This window comes from Galeopterus variegatus, unplaced genomic scaffold (genome assembly GCF_000696425.1).
Source record: "Galeopterus variegatus unplaced genomic scaffold, G_variegatus-3.0.2 Scaffold1099, whole genome shotgun sequence".
Classification (NCBI taxonomy): domain Eukaryota; kingdom Metazoa; phylum Chordata; class Mammalia; order Dermoptera; family Cynocephalidae; genus Galeopterus; species Galeopterus variegatus.
The window spans coordinates 289,672-304,857 of record NW_007727210.1 but is presented as its reverse complement, the minus strand read 5'-3'; the positions used below and the strand labels follow the sequence as shown (position 1 = coordinate 304,857).

Here is a 15,186-nt window from a genome sequence, read left to right as displayed (position 1 = left end):
TTAGGAACAAAAGATAAGATCTCTGTCATTAAAAATAACAACACAGTTTCAAATCAACATGTAGGTGCCAAAATGTAATCACTTAATCTAATTATATCTATAATATCTGTACATAAGTAGCACTGCAGGTAGGGTTAGGTGTTATAGGAGAAGAAGAAGTAACATTTTTCCAAAATTTGGGAGGGGAAAAAAATAGGCTACCTGCAAAAAAATTTAATTCATTTATTTATTTATATCTAAACAAATTAGTAAAATATAGCCAGATAAATCAGACAGAGAAATGCTGCAGGCAATGAGAACCATGCAGTTCTGTGCTTGTGTCTCTACGATATACTCAAATTTGAGATTACATTGCTCCTTTTATATAATATGTTCTTTCATTTTCTTGACATTTATGTTTCTTGAGACTGTATATTAGTCTTTGTGTGTCATGCATATTTCCTAGCACCTCTCATACGTTTTATGAATTAAATTGGTAAAATCTGATTACAAAGTTTGTGTTTTGCCACTTGTTATCTGAGAATCAGATCTCATCAGTCTCACATACTTGTATTTATCTTCTGATGCACAATTATCTCATATTAAGCCTTTTCTTAAATAATTATCATACATGAACTTCTTCAGATGTGTGACTTTATAGATCCTAATTAGTATTAAGAATAAGTTATTTTTTTTAAAGGTTTAAGAATGAACTAAATTTTTTACCTAATATTCTCAGGCATGAATTTATCACTGAACACATTTGCACACAAATGCACACATTACCAGCAAAGTGCAACAGACAGCAAAAGTGAGGCAGTTGCATGATTGACTAAGGTTAGCAGGAAAATGACTTGATGATGATGATGATAAAAGAAGTAACTCATTGCCTATGTATATATGATAAACAACAACAACCTTCTCTTTTTTATTTATTTACTTTTCTTGGAATTAGCCAAGAGAAATTTGAAAAAATAAAAATTTTGCTAAAATACTACTACAGTGCAGTTCTCACACTAATTATCTGGGTTTAGCATGGACTTCACAGGTTTAAAACACAATTCTTTGTAAGACTCCCCTCAGACACCATGTGCAAGGTCTCGGGTTCCCAGGCCATCTGTACTCTGACCATTAGGCTACAAATCTGGAGGTACTTTGGCCCCCTCAGTTTTGATAATTCTCTAGAGTAACTCACAGAAGTTAGGAAAGCAAAATACTTATGATCTCAGCTGTATTATAAGGAATGCAAATCAGGACTAGCCAAGTGAAGAGACTCATGGGGTGATGTCTGGAGGGGGTGGGTCCCAAACATGAAGTTTCTACATCCTCAGGACCAGTCACCCTCTAAGCACATTGATGTGTATAACCAACCTTAAATCTCATCTGAGCTTTGGTGTTCAGAGTTTCCATTGGATTTTCATTATGTAGGCACAATTAGTTGGATTATTGGCTACAGGGTTGAACTTAATCTCCGGCCTCCTTCCCGTGCAAGAGGTTGGAAGGTCAGGGTGATATCACATGACTGAAAGCCTCCACCCTTTAAATCACGGTTTATCTTTCAAGCATACCTATCCCCCACCCTTAGTAATCATAAACATTACCATAATCATAGTTACCATAAACTCAGGGGGGTATGAGGAGTCCCCCATGAATAACAAAGACATTCCCACCACTTGGAAAATTCCAAGGGTTTGGAGTTTGCCTCCTAGATATCTGGGACAAAGACCAGACAATTTCTTTATTACATAAGAGTCATATATTAACAATGTGAGCAGAATTTATACTACTATTTTGATTTTTTTATATTTCTGAGATGTTGCATATATAAGGAATTAAAAAAAAAACTCACTTAATACAATACTGAGAAAATACAGGTGAAACTCTCGGTCTTATAATCTTGTTCTCTTTTCTTATAATATTTAATTTTGATCACAATATTTTATGCCACATGCTGGCTTACGTGGTGGTTTTGTGATAGGTTTGATGACATGTAGTTATCTAAAGTTGAAACACCTCTGAGTTGATATGCAGCCTGCATTTTTTCTAAAATGGAAGTAAGGATTTTTTATGATGCATGTATTAAGGTTTGAATCAAAACTTCCCCTCATAAAATAATTATGGAACTTGTAGTTTTTTTTACTTTCAACTTTTTTAGTAAAAAATGCAAAGGGGTAAACATTTTAGAAAACTAATTGGCAAATAACACTATCAAGAAAAATTTATTAATAAATAACATGTGAAGATATAAATCCAGTGAAAAATAATATGATTGGACTGTAACAGCATACGTTTGTTTTATATAATCAATCTTTTATCAAATTAAGAGTCAGGCTGACAAAATATTTTCACATCCACCTAAATATAATGTTTTTATATTTAAAATTGATTTTATTAAAAATCAATCTAGTTGCAATATTGCAAATACATTTTCTGAAGTTAAACAGACCACTCACATTTCACAGTTTAACATTCAAAGGATTACATACTTTGGGTAGGTCAGGAGATGTTTGACATGTGGGTGATTTACAGTTTTTCTAAAGCATTTCTAAGCTCAAGAATGTTCTTGTGAATGAGCCTACCCAACCACCCGCATCATATTCTCAGCTCTTTTTGTCCTTGTCATATATGCATGTTATGGAGGAAAGTATGAACAAGAACCACATTTAGAAATTTTAATTATTTGGGCCGGCCCGGTGGCGCACTGGAGAGTGCGCCGCTTGGGAGCGTGGCGGCGCTCCCGTCGAGGGTTCGGATCCCATGTGGAGACCGGTTCCCGCTCACTGGCTGAGTGCGATGTGGGCACAACACCGAGGGTTGCGATCCCGTTACCGGTCAGTAAAAAAGACAAAAAAGGGAAAAAAAAAAAAAAATTTTAATTATTTTAGGGCTGTAGCCCTTGTGAATACCAAGTGTTCATTTGTATGTTCAACTGGAAAAAAATAGTTTTAAAAACCCTTAATGTATACCCTTCGTGTACTGTATAATTTTTTTATATAATATAGTGGCAATGGAGAAGGGGCATTCATATTCTGCATCTCTCCCACACAGTTTTGAATGGAAACTTCTGGTTACTCTGTCTTTTTACTTATTCTTCCCCAAGGAAAGAGAAATGATCGTTTTGATTAGTGAGGGTCTCACATCTGTGTACGTGGGATCTAAAGAGTGCAGTCACTGTAGGAAGGGAATGCCATTAAAATCACTATTTCTAGTCTTCTCTTTGCCTCTGTTGTCCTACTGATAGACCCAGAAGGTCTGTCTATCTCTTTCCTACCCTTAGTTTTGGTTGAGACCAGGCATCTAAGGGGGTCTTTCATCTTTGCTCCTGCAACTTTTGGGGTAAATTTTTTAGATATACTTCACAGTTCTCTCTTTCTCTCTCAATCCCTTACTCCCTTTCTGCATGTACACCTCAGTGTGTAAGTCACATGGTCTAATGGGTGACAGAAATAACCAGGCAAACACTGACCTCAGACCTGATAAGTTTGCACACACATGCTAATCAAAGCCCTGCCTCTTTTTCTTTTGAAGGTGGGATGACATTTGTCCAAATTTATAAACAGAATTTCATTTTACTCTGGCTATGGATCTGAGGAAATTCCCAGGGAAATTTGAAGGTTGGGCATATACACAAGAACTAAATACATAAGTAAATATACTGAGGATAATGTGAACAAGATTTCTGATGTTAGAGAAGGGAGTTAGAAAAGATGAAAATGAGGAAAGCTAGAACAGACCTGATGTGTTGGACTTGAATTAGAGGTACTGGAGTGAACTCGTAGTTTCAGTGTGTATAGCTATAGACAGAAATAAAAGAGTGAGTGAGTGAGTGAGAGTGTGTGTGTGTGTGTGTGTGTGTCTGTGTGTGTGTGCGTGCGCATACTATATTTCCTACCTTCATCTTTTGAGAGATGCAAAAGAGTGATTGCCCAGTAGCAATAAACCCACCGAGGACCCAAATCTTGGTCTCTAAATATCACCTTAAATACCACTCTTCCATTAAAGGAACCACAATTTCTTGGAAAAATGCTGACTCCAAGGCTGTGGTAGGAAAAAAAAAAATACTAAATAAACCATACTGTATAAAATAGAAATCTATTTGCATCCTACTGATTCATTTTATAAATGAATAAATAAAATGAATGAAAGACAAGGTTTTCCCTTGCTGTAAAATGCCAACTAATAAACACAGAAGGATGATGGAATTGGCAGCAATCATAAAAATAATAATCAATTTGGACTGGAACATCAATGGATGCTCAAACTCATGGAGAAATGTTGAGGAACAGAACATTCACTTTCTTGATGCATGGCCCTACCTAATTCTTATTCATTAAAGGAGAAAAGTAGTAACTTCAGAGTGAAGTCAGGAAGACACCTACTTCAAGTGATTAATGTTTAAATCATCAATAATGAGGCATGGTATGCCAGCAGCAGGTAAGATGTCCTGGCAAGTAAAAAATATCACATTTTGAGGTTCTTGCCTAAAATGCATGGCCCAAATCTAATCATGAAGAACATCAGATAAACTCAGGTTGTCAAATATTCCTCAAAAAACTGGCTTGCATTTTTTCGTGTGTGTGTGTCATGTTTATGAAGGACAAGGAGACCAAAGAACTCTTCTAGACTGAAGAAAACTAAGGGGCATAACATTGAAGGCACTGAGTGACCCTTTGCTGTCAGAGTGGTTGTTGGAAGATGGTTGAAGTTTAAATGAGGCCTGTTGAATAGATGGCAGTGTCGCATCTATGTTAGCTTTCAACTTTGGCAACTGTTTTAAGAAATGCACACAAGATTTTTACAAGAAATGAGTTACATATTTGTGAACTGCTCAAAAATGGTTTAGAATAAACTAAATTTACATGCACATACATATATATGTATTATAGATGTATATGCATTATAGAGATAGAAATAATTATGCAATAGAGAGAGAGTGAATATTTCAGCGTTTTTTTGTACTATACATTCAACTTTTCTTTAAGATAGAAATTATTTCTAAATTTTTAGAATGAATTTTTTAAAAAGCACTTTATATGAAAAAAATGATAAATCAGCCATAAAGTTTGAATTTTTAAAAATGTAATCAATATTTAAAATTTTATTTCTGTGATACTTTCAAAAATATTTATAAAGGAGATATTAAACCTACTTTAAAAGTTAGTTGTTGAATAAAAACAAACAAGAATGTGTATTTGTAAGGGGTACATGTTTCAGGAAAAACAATTGACTGACATCTTTAATAAATCTGTGTTTTGATTTTTCATTTCTACTTAGGCATGTGTATGTAGATATTTTATGGTATGTCACCTCTCCCCCAGGGTGATGGAGATGCAAAGGATTACTCAAAGCCCATTTCTTCTGAGCAGTGAGAGGCCCCAAAAGGGTTAATTCCAGACAAATCCTTCAAGGGAGAAGAATTCTTGGAAAATAACCCAGAATCAGGTTTTCTCTCAGTATTTATTGTTCAGGCAAGAAAATTATAGAAAAGGAACATAGGTGGTTACAAAAAGAACAGTAAGATATTTGTCATGGCAACAATCATTAAGTTTAGCTGCACCACGGACACCTGCCCTTAGAGCCAGCATTTTTCCTGTTACAATTCTTTATCTACAACAGAGACTTAAGCCTGGGAAAAGTTTTCTGTCTTTCCAAAGCTTAATATTTCTACGTGCAATTCTAAAAAGTTAGGCCCTGTAAAATACATGTACTTTGTTAATGTTAGTACCCTCCACATTTCCCCCCCTTTTATTTATTTAATTAAAAGAAAGCAAAAGCTATAGATCAAGACTTCACAGTTAAGACAAAAACATCTTGTTAAAGCAAGGCTAGTATTATTTCAGCATGGCAAGTCTTTTTAATTTATCCCAGGTGAGGACTGATGATGTCATCATCTCAGGGCTGTTGCATCAGTATCATTTTTGGTGGTGTGAATTGGGGTGTTATCACCAGCTGTTGAAACTCTGGAATGGGGTTCTGTTCTGTGTAATAGTTGATTTTGAGTCCAGAGAGTTTGTTGGTGTTCACCTATCTAGGACATCACTACTTCCGAAGCATCTAATCTTTGTAAAATTTCTTGATCAATTACTAATCTTTTGTTTAGGAACAGGATGTCTCATCCAAGTCATAAGCACCCCCTTTAAGACCATGAAACTTTAGAGAACTGCTTCTATGTGCAATTCTAAAAAGTTAGGCCCTGTAAAATAAATGGGTTTTATTAATCTTAGTACCCTCACAATGGTAAGCTATTTGAAATCATTTTGGGTAGTAGGCAGGTTATAAATTATAAATAAATAAGAGAGCAAAATGCATACAAATTTGTAGCTGATAATCAATACTAAAGGGAAGTAAATATCAGTGTGCTGAAAGTAGAATCTACAGGGACCATAATAAAAATAATTTTGTTATTTATGTGTTGTTCTATCTAGGTCACAGTAAAACAATGTGATAGAAAAATATTCCCCCATGGCAACATTTTTTAAGAAATTGCTCAGTTGCATTTATTATGGTGAGAATAGCTTCTTTTTATAGTCTATTCTGAGAAGATCCCAAAGTGGAGACCCATCTCATGGGGAGGTGGCCCGTGTGCAGATGTGCTGCTTGCCCAACTGTGCAGCATGCTCCCAGCCCTCCCTGGCTAATGAATTCCTACTTGTCTTGTATGCCACCTGGAGCATCAAGACCTAGCATCACTCACAGACTAGCAAATGACTGTATTTCATAACAAATGCACACAGGACTGTCATTCATGAATTTACTTGCTCCAATGAATACTGACATTTAGAGGGAACTTGATAATTCACAAAGCACTTTTGTGTACACAACTCACTTATTCCTCACATATAAGAGACTTAATATTATCTTTATTTTGAGAATTTGATTCAATGACTTAGGGTGACAGACCTGATTTGTTTCAGAGCCAGTACTAGAAGTAGGTTTATTGATTTCGCTGTAATATAGCCACAGAAGACAAGCAAACAAAAATGTCAAACAATGCATGTAGAATGTCTGCATAGGAAAATTATTATGCTAGGGGCTGGGGGGGCTCAGCTTATTATTGGGGGCTCCAATAAATTTTTAAAAGTGTAAGCTAGAGTCAGATCTCCCAAAGAGCGGACAATTAGAAAAACTGAAGAAAACATGAAGAATGGTATGAGAAGGGAAGTCATGCATTTGAATTCAGAGAGAAGATATGTCCCTAGCCGTGTAAGCATGTGTGTCCTGGGTGGCTCTTATGCAGGAAGTGAGAACCGAGATGAACCTCTGGTCATTGGTAGGTGGAAAGCAAAGAAGGAAAGCATTTCCCAAGAGGCTTACATTTTAGTAATGGAGTGGGAAAAGCCACTGATTACCACAAATTATAAATAAAACCATGCAAAAAGTAGTGCAATGATATCATGAAAACTTATTTGGTTAAATTAGATCTATAGTGACATTGTTCTTTCTGCACACATCATCCAAAACCACAAAAATAACACTACAGCAAGAACAACAAACATCCACAAGTGGAACAGAACAGGTTCAGATGGGTGTTTTTAGTGGGCGCCTCTCTCCCCAATAATGGAAAGGGCCTCGTGCCGACCGTGTATGGGCACCGTTGACAAACCTCCTGTCCCTGCCTCCTTCCTCCTCCCTCACTGGTCTGTACCCGAGGCCTGGGGTGTACCCTGTTTGCGGCTTTGCAGTGGAGGGGTTAAATCAGCAAACATGCTCTAAGTGTTTCTCGTTTCACACACACTTAAACAGTGTTCTTACAGTCAATCATGCACTAGTGATTCAGTCCTAAAATGACCCCAACCCTCCTTGGCAGCTGGGGAAAATGGGCTGATTCGTGACCAGATCTCAAGTTGGGACTCCAACTTCCAAATGGCTCTGTGCACTTACACAAATACAAACACATGCAAGCACGCACATGCAAACACACTACCTACAAACCACTCATAGGCCATCTACCACACGTACACAGTATGTCACACATACACACATATCACATGCACACACCATGTATCACACACACACATTGTACACACACAGTGAGGCATAGATATAGAGTTCTCTTTCCTCCTCTTCTCACTGTTTCTCTTCTAATGCATTCCAGTAACAGTCTGGGTGCTGATTGGCCAAAGGTGCCAAAATTACTAGTTAAGATGCGTGTTCAAACTAGGAGTGGACCTTTGTAAACCCAGTGAGAGATGCTGTGTCCAGGGTCAAGGAGAAGTCCTTAATATATCTTCAGAATGGAACTGACAAAAACTCATTTGCATTTGTGACAGGATATTTTTCTGGAATATTACTTCACTTGGGTACACTGGTATTTTTCCCAGTCTCTCTCTGGGAGAGAGCCAGGTGTCTGTAGCTTGGGTCTAAAAACAACAGGCACGCCCCTCCTAGCTTTAGTCTTTCGAGAGGCTCAGCTTTTGAAAGCAGTGAGGACAGTGGTGAAGTCTCAGTGTGGACGGGGCTGAAGTGACCGACAAGTTGGAGGGTAAGAGAGCTTCCCAGGCCTGGGATTCCTCCAGAAAATTAAGTTGGAATTGAATTCTGTGCAGCACAAGGAGGTGGCAGGACCTCAGAAAAAATGTGGTAGCTTAACGCACTTAGAACGTCTGGATTCAGGACCAGAGACGTCAAAGGGCATTCTGTCAAAGTGAGCACAAAGCCTTGGTAGCGCTGGAATTCACCAGTCCACGTGACACTTGAAGGGTGACTATGTGTCAAGAAAAGGGCCCAAAAGTTTGGGACTATTTGCTTTTCTGTGGCAGAAAAGGAATCCCCAGTAATGATAAAAATTAAGTTTTCCCAACTCCATTGAATGAGTTTTCAGAATGTGCTGAAGTTGATCTAGAATTTTATTAAAAGTCGTGTCTTGCACCCATATCTAGAAATAAAATTTGCAAGCATTATTCATTTTTAAAAAGATTATTTTTGTGCGTAGAATGAATACATAAGTCGAAGACAAATATCAGTTTTAGAGATCAATTGATGGCTATTTTATTAGTCCAGGCAGGAGATGAAGGTGAGGAAAGCAGTGGAGATACAGAGGAGACTGATTAAAGCTGGGTCAGTTTCACACTTTGCATGGCAAAATTGGTCTGCTCATCATCCTTAAGGATTTAACAAAGCCCAAGTCTTTGAGGCTCTGTCCTAATCAGGGAAAGTTCTGCTTTGTGCCAAGTCAGAAGATATTTGGTATGTTTGGAGAGGTGCTAATCATTTTCTTTGGCCAGTTAATGCATGTTTGTTGAATGAATAATTAAGTGGCTTAGTTTGGGAAATGAGTGGAGATGTTTGAATGAGTTTGAATAAGAAAGGCAAAATGGATCACGGAGAAGGGAAAAAGCATTCCCGGCCTATGATCATGGGAACACCTTGAAGCAGGAAAATGAGTTTTGAAAAGGAATGTCTTAAGAAGCTGGAAATGAAGGCAGCAGTCATGTCACGCAGGGTCTTCAGGCCGAATCAAGGAGACTGAAGTTTAGGTCTAAGACAATAGGAACCTAAGAGAATTTTAACACAACATAATGATATATACAGTTTTCAAAAGAGCTTTCTGACTGCTGAATAGAGAGTGAATTGGACTAGGGCAAGCACAGATGCAGGACACAAATTAGGAGTTTATCATAATTTAGAAAAAGATTTAGGAACAATTGAGTTAGGGCCTGATAACTGATTGGAGGGCAGTGTGGGGTCACGGGAAGGGAGGAAACCTCAGATATGAGAACATGGGTGGGTGTTGATAGTGTGTTTACTAAAATAGAGACCACAGAGTTCAACCAGATGTCCCAAGGGTAGATAAGGAGTTCATTTTCACTCCCATCACGTTTAAAGAGCCTTAGGACAACCAAGTTATGTAAAGAGACAGCTGAAGTCCTTACCTGGAGCCATTGGTTTGATCAAAACAATCAGAGGATACTGGAATCATTTAAATAGAGAGCAGGGGATGATAGAGGATTGTATCTTTTTAATAAGGTTCACTTGCGTTGAATAATTATCAACTTATTTCCTTGCTTTGTTCTTTAAAATATCATTGCTTTCTTTCTACACTATTGCTGTTTTCAACTTTGTTCACCTTATTTTTACTTTTTTTTTAATTGTAACATAGTTGATTGTACATTTCTGTGGGATACAGAGTTGAATATCATTACCTGTGTGCACTGTGATGTTCATATCAGGATGATTAGTATATTCAACAATATACAATGTAATTGTTTTTTGTGGCCCTTTACCAATTCCTTTCGTTCTCCCCTCCCACTCCCCCTTTCCCACCTCTGGTAACCTCAGTTCTGTTCTCTCCTTTTGAAAGTTCAACATATTATTGTAATTGTGGTATCTTTCTTACTTGCTTTGTTTAGTTTGTAGGTACCAGTTATAAGTAAAGACTTGCAGTTTTTCTCTTTCTGTGGCTGGCTTATTTCACTTAATTTGACTTTCCCTAAGCTCATCTATGTTGCTGCGAATGGCATTATCTCATTCTTTTTATGGCAAACAGTGTTCTGTTGTATAAACATACCACATTTTCTTTATCTAGTCATCTAATGATGGATATTTAGGTTGGTTCCAACTCTTGGCTATTATAAATAGAGCTGTGATAAACATGGGAGTGCAGGTATCATTTCAATATGATGATTTGCATTGCTTTGGGTATATACCCAGAAGTGGGATTGCTGGATCATATAGCAGTTCTATCTGTAGTTATTTTAGGAACCTCCATCCCATTTTCTATATTGGCTGCACCTATTTACAGTCCCACTAACAGTGCAGGAAGGTTCCCTTTTCTCTGCATCCTTGCCAGCATTTATTGTTCTCTGTTTTTTTGATAATAGCAAGTCTAACTTGGTGAGATGATATCTCAGTGTGGTTTTGATTTGATTTCCCTGATGTTAAGTGATGTTGAGCATTTTTTCAAGTGTCTGTTGGCCATTTTTATATTTTCTTTTGAGAAATGCCTATTAGCTCCTTTCCCCATTTTTTAATTGGGTTATTTGTTTTTTACTGTTAAGTTGTTTGAGTTCCTTGTATATTCTGGTTATTAATCCTTTCAGATGCATAGTTTGCAAATATTTTCTCTCACTCTGTTAATTGTTTCTTTTGCTGTGCAGAAGCTTTTTAGTTTGATATAATCCCACTTGTTTATTTTTCCTTTTGTTGCCTGTGCTTTTGGGGTCATATTCATGAAGTCTTTGCCCAGTCTTATATCCTGAAGTGTTTCTGCTATGTTTTCCTTTTGGAGTGTTATACTTTCTGGTCTTAAATATGTTTTTAATCCATTCTGAGTTGATTTTGGCATATGGTGAGAGGTCCAGATCTAACTTCAATAGTTTACCTATACAGTGGTTTTACACAATGGATCTTTGACATGAAGTATGTGCATACTTCTTATTAAAGAATGATTTCAATACAGTATCAAACAGACACTTCAGGAAAAAAATTGATTTAAACTTGCTTATTATTTTCCCATATTATGATACATAGTATCAAAATGTTTTAAACTTCTGAGTTATGAATACTTTTATTTTCCTCAGCACCTTTCAGTATCATTACTTCTTTGACACCCTTTTACTTGGCATCTGTATTTCTCCTTCTGACGTGTTAGTTACTATAAAGCAGGCTAGAACATTTTAAATGAAGGAAGCATTATGTAAAAATAAACTCATGTTTTTCTTTTCACATATGTTCAGTTGAAATCATATGCAGATCTCAGTGGAACATTATTCAGTACGAGTCACTTAGGGAACAGAAAGAGGCTACGCAGCCAAAAGCAGCATCTTATGAATAAGACACTGCATCAACATCTTCCCAGTCTGACACTCCCTCCAGTCCTCATAAGATGTGGGGGGTTAAAATTTGTCTCTTCTTTGCTCATATCAAGTAAAAATAAAATAAGATAAAATAAAAGCAGATTACCTTGTTAAAGCAATGTAAAAAACAAAATGCATGGTAAAATATAAGAGTTTGTGTGTTCATACACCGGTGTGATAGAAAGACGTCACATCTAGTTTAGGAGGGCAGAGGAGATGATGTATAATTTTTTATCATACCTAGAAAAATAAAATGTTGAAAAATATAATGATTAAAGCAAATACTCAAATTAAATACATGGTGTTCAGACAAGCAACAGAGATTTGTAAAACTAAGTAAATGTCCTCATAGAAATGTTTATGATTAGGAGGAAAGAGTAAATACAGGAGACCTAAAATAGATTTAGGAGACCTAAAATATCAGCATGACTGGAAGAGTGTCAGGTTAGTGATCCACAGAGTGCACTGCATGAGGAGGGTTCACAAGGCAAGTGCGGTCAACAAACTAAGATAGAGTCCACAGGTACAGGCAAATAACAAATGTAATTAGAGGTGGCAGTAAATGGAGTGTTGGAAAGTTAAAATGAGTATTTTTCAGAAGAACGAGATAAGGTGTAAAATTGCAGAGACTGCAATCGATAAAGATAATGAAAGTGCTGGCATATGAACATGTTTCCAGTGAAGTAAAAGGCAAAAATGGTAACTGGGGGCAAGTGGGGAGCAGCAAAGGAGGATTCATTAAGGTATGGGTTCGGTTTACTGTGTAAGATAGGAAAGAAATACCAAGTATTAAAGTAGGAAAGAAGTGGCTTAAGGTAACCTGCAGTGCGGAGTTGGGTAGAGGAGCAAAGTCTTCAGGTGTCAGGAAGTGATTGATGAAGGAAATTTGATAATGGATCACAAAGATCAGTACACTTTCCCCTGCAATTATTTTTTAGAAAATAAGAAATTAGGTTAAGAAAAATAGATCCGAGGGTCTCCATCCTTTCTATAAAGCCCAAAGCAAGCTAATCCACAAATAGCGTGTATGTGGAATTGGCAAAGGCTAGAATTATCTTAGGAGCTTCAGGAATAAATTGATCCATTAACTTTGCTGACCTGATTATCATACAATATATACGTATCAAAAATCAGATTGTAGGGTCGACTGCGTGGCTCACTCGGGAGAGTGCGGTGCTGGGAGCACAGCAGTGCTGGGAGCACCAAGGCCGGGGGTTCGGATTCTATATAGGGATGGCCGGTGCGCTCACTGGCTGAGCGCGGTGTGGGCGACACCAAGCCAAGGGTTCCGATCCCCTTACCGGTCACACACACACACACACACACACACACACACACACAAATACCAGATTGTACACCATAAGTTTATATAATTACAATGTGTAAGTTAAAATAAAAATAATATAATATAAAAAGTCTTCGTGCATTTTATATTTAGAAAAGTGAATACATTTGTAATGAGAAAGCTCCCTCTGTTATTTCTCACAGGTACCACGGTGCCGGCATTGCTGAACAGCACTTCCAACCAACTCTACTTGCATTTCCAATCTGACATTAGTGTGGCAGCTGCTGGTTTTCACCTGGAATACAAAAGTAAGGTCAACTATTTCTGCAACTGGCTTTTATTGTTATACTGAGTAATTTTCTTAAAGGAGGAATAAATCCATATTCTTACTAAACAGTGAAATGTTGTTCTAAAACTTTGTTTAAGACTTGCATGAAATTAGATCTTATAAAACCTAGCTCTATGAAATATGTATTATAAAAGGCAAATTAATGGAGAAATGTAGGAGTTAGTATCTGTAATAATTTGATACAACAGCTATAACTTCAGGTTGTTTGTCATAAAAAGCGCAAAAACTAACAATTTGTAATATTACTAGTTTTCTTGTGAGCGATAGCAAATGTAGGAGTTAGTATCTGTAATAATTTGATACAACAGCTATAACTTCAGGTTGTTTGTCTTAAAAAGCGCAAAAACTAACAATTTGTAATATTACTAGTTTTCTTGTGAGCGATAGGAAATATTCACATTAGCCTCCCAAAATATACAAAATCATGACTATGGTGGTAAGCTTTTTCTATTTCTAGTTTCAATGGCTATTAAAATAAGAACTAGCAAAGAGCCTGCACTTCAGTGCCTGCATCTGTGTATTATTCATTTTAATTGGGAGAAGGCATTGCATTGCAGAGGAGACTCTAACCTTTTAAAAATGTATGTGAGGCTGAGTTAATAGTCTAATAAATGGGATGGCAAAGGTCATATTCACAAATGTTTGGTATTTGATTATGCAGGTAAAACTTGTGAAAGCAAAAAGAATTTGCAATGAGAGTAAGGTTTATTTTAGGACATGTTTTCAAGCACTAAAAATGCTTAATGTTGATATTCATCTCCTTTAATAAGCAGTTACAAATAAGCAAATACATGGATAAGCTTTAATAAGTGATCTTTTGAATTGAGATAAACAGTTTTCTAGGATGTAAATGCATGCATGTTTTCGAAAGGCCAGATTTCCAGCTGATGATAAATATTCTGAACCATACACAAACCACAGGGCTGTTTCACGTTCTGGTTAAATTTCCCTACTTATTACAGGCATTCGTATGCAAGTTTATTCCAATTTATATGAATAGAACTACTTTAGTGACAGTGTAAAATGATACTGTGGATGTTATTTATGTAGGATATGTGGGAGAAAAATCTACTAATTTGATATGTTTTGTGAATATTGGTAGATAGGAAAATATAAACCTTATTCATGATAGTGTTAATAAATTCACTAATACTTTTAGCAGTGTTACAATTGATGAATGCTCATAGCCCTCTCAAAGTTATCTTGTAGCTTCTAGATTCTCATTCACTTTTCATGGAAAGAGTGCAAATAAAATAATTAGTCCACAATTATTCATGTACTAACTCACATGGGCTTCAGCGCCATCAGGATAATTATCTACATTCCACTTTATTCCTAGTCAGTATAATGCATTAAAAGAGAGAGACTAACAAATTTCTCCTTGAAGTAAACCTTGTTGGAGAATCCGAGGCCTTGTTTAACTACTTACTATGTTTATTTTTTATTTGGCCAAATATATTTCTATGTTTTCATTTGTTATTTTATTTTTTGAAGGGTTGTTTTTTGACACTAACATGATTCTGATAGCTCATGCCATTCCAATGTTAAGAGGAAGTCATTTCTCTGTTCTCATTTTTCATGCCAGAGGTTGAAATGTGGGTTATGCAAAGTGTAGAATTAACCTTACTAAGATCCGTATCAAATGGTATAAGGACTGTTGACATAAGTTGCCAAAAGATTTTCTAGGGTTTTTAATTTGTTGACCTATTTTGGCATCTACATTAGATTATGTATTGCCAATCTGCAAATCTATAAAATCAAACTTTTCACCAAAATAT

General features: G+C 36.5%; 1 protein-coding gene across 1 annotated transcript in view; it reads left to right on the top strand.

Annotated features, from left to right (window-relative positions):
- The window catches only part of CSMD1 (CUB and Sushi multiple domains 1), a gene marked incomplete at its 5' end in the record, with an annotated part of 372,382 nt that overhangs the window by 110,396 nt on the left and 246,800 nt on the right, over positions 1-15,186 (top strand). The window contains one exon of the mRNA XM_008574770.1: positions 13,263-13,367. Coding sequence (XP_008572992.1) covers positions 13,263-13,367 — 105 coding nt within the window. The remainder of the gene's footprint in view (positions 1-13,262; positions 13,368-15,186) is intronic.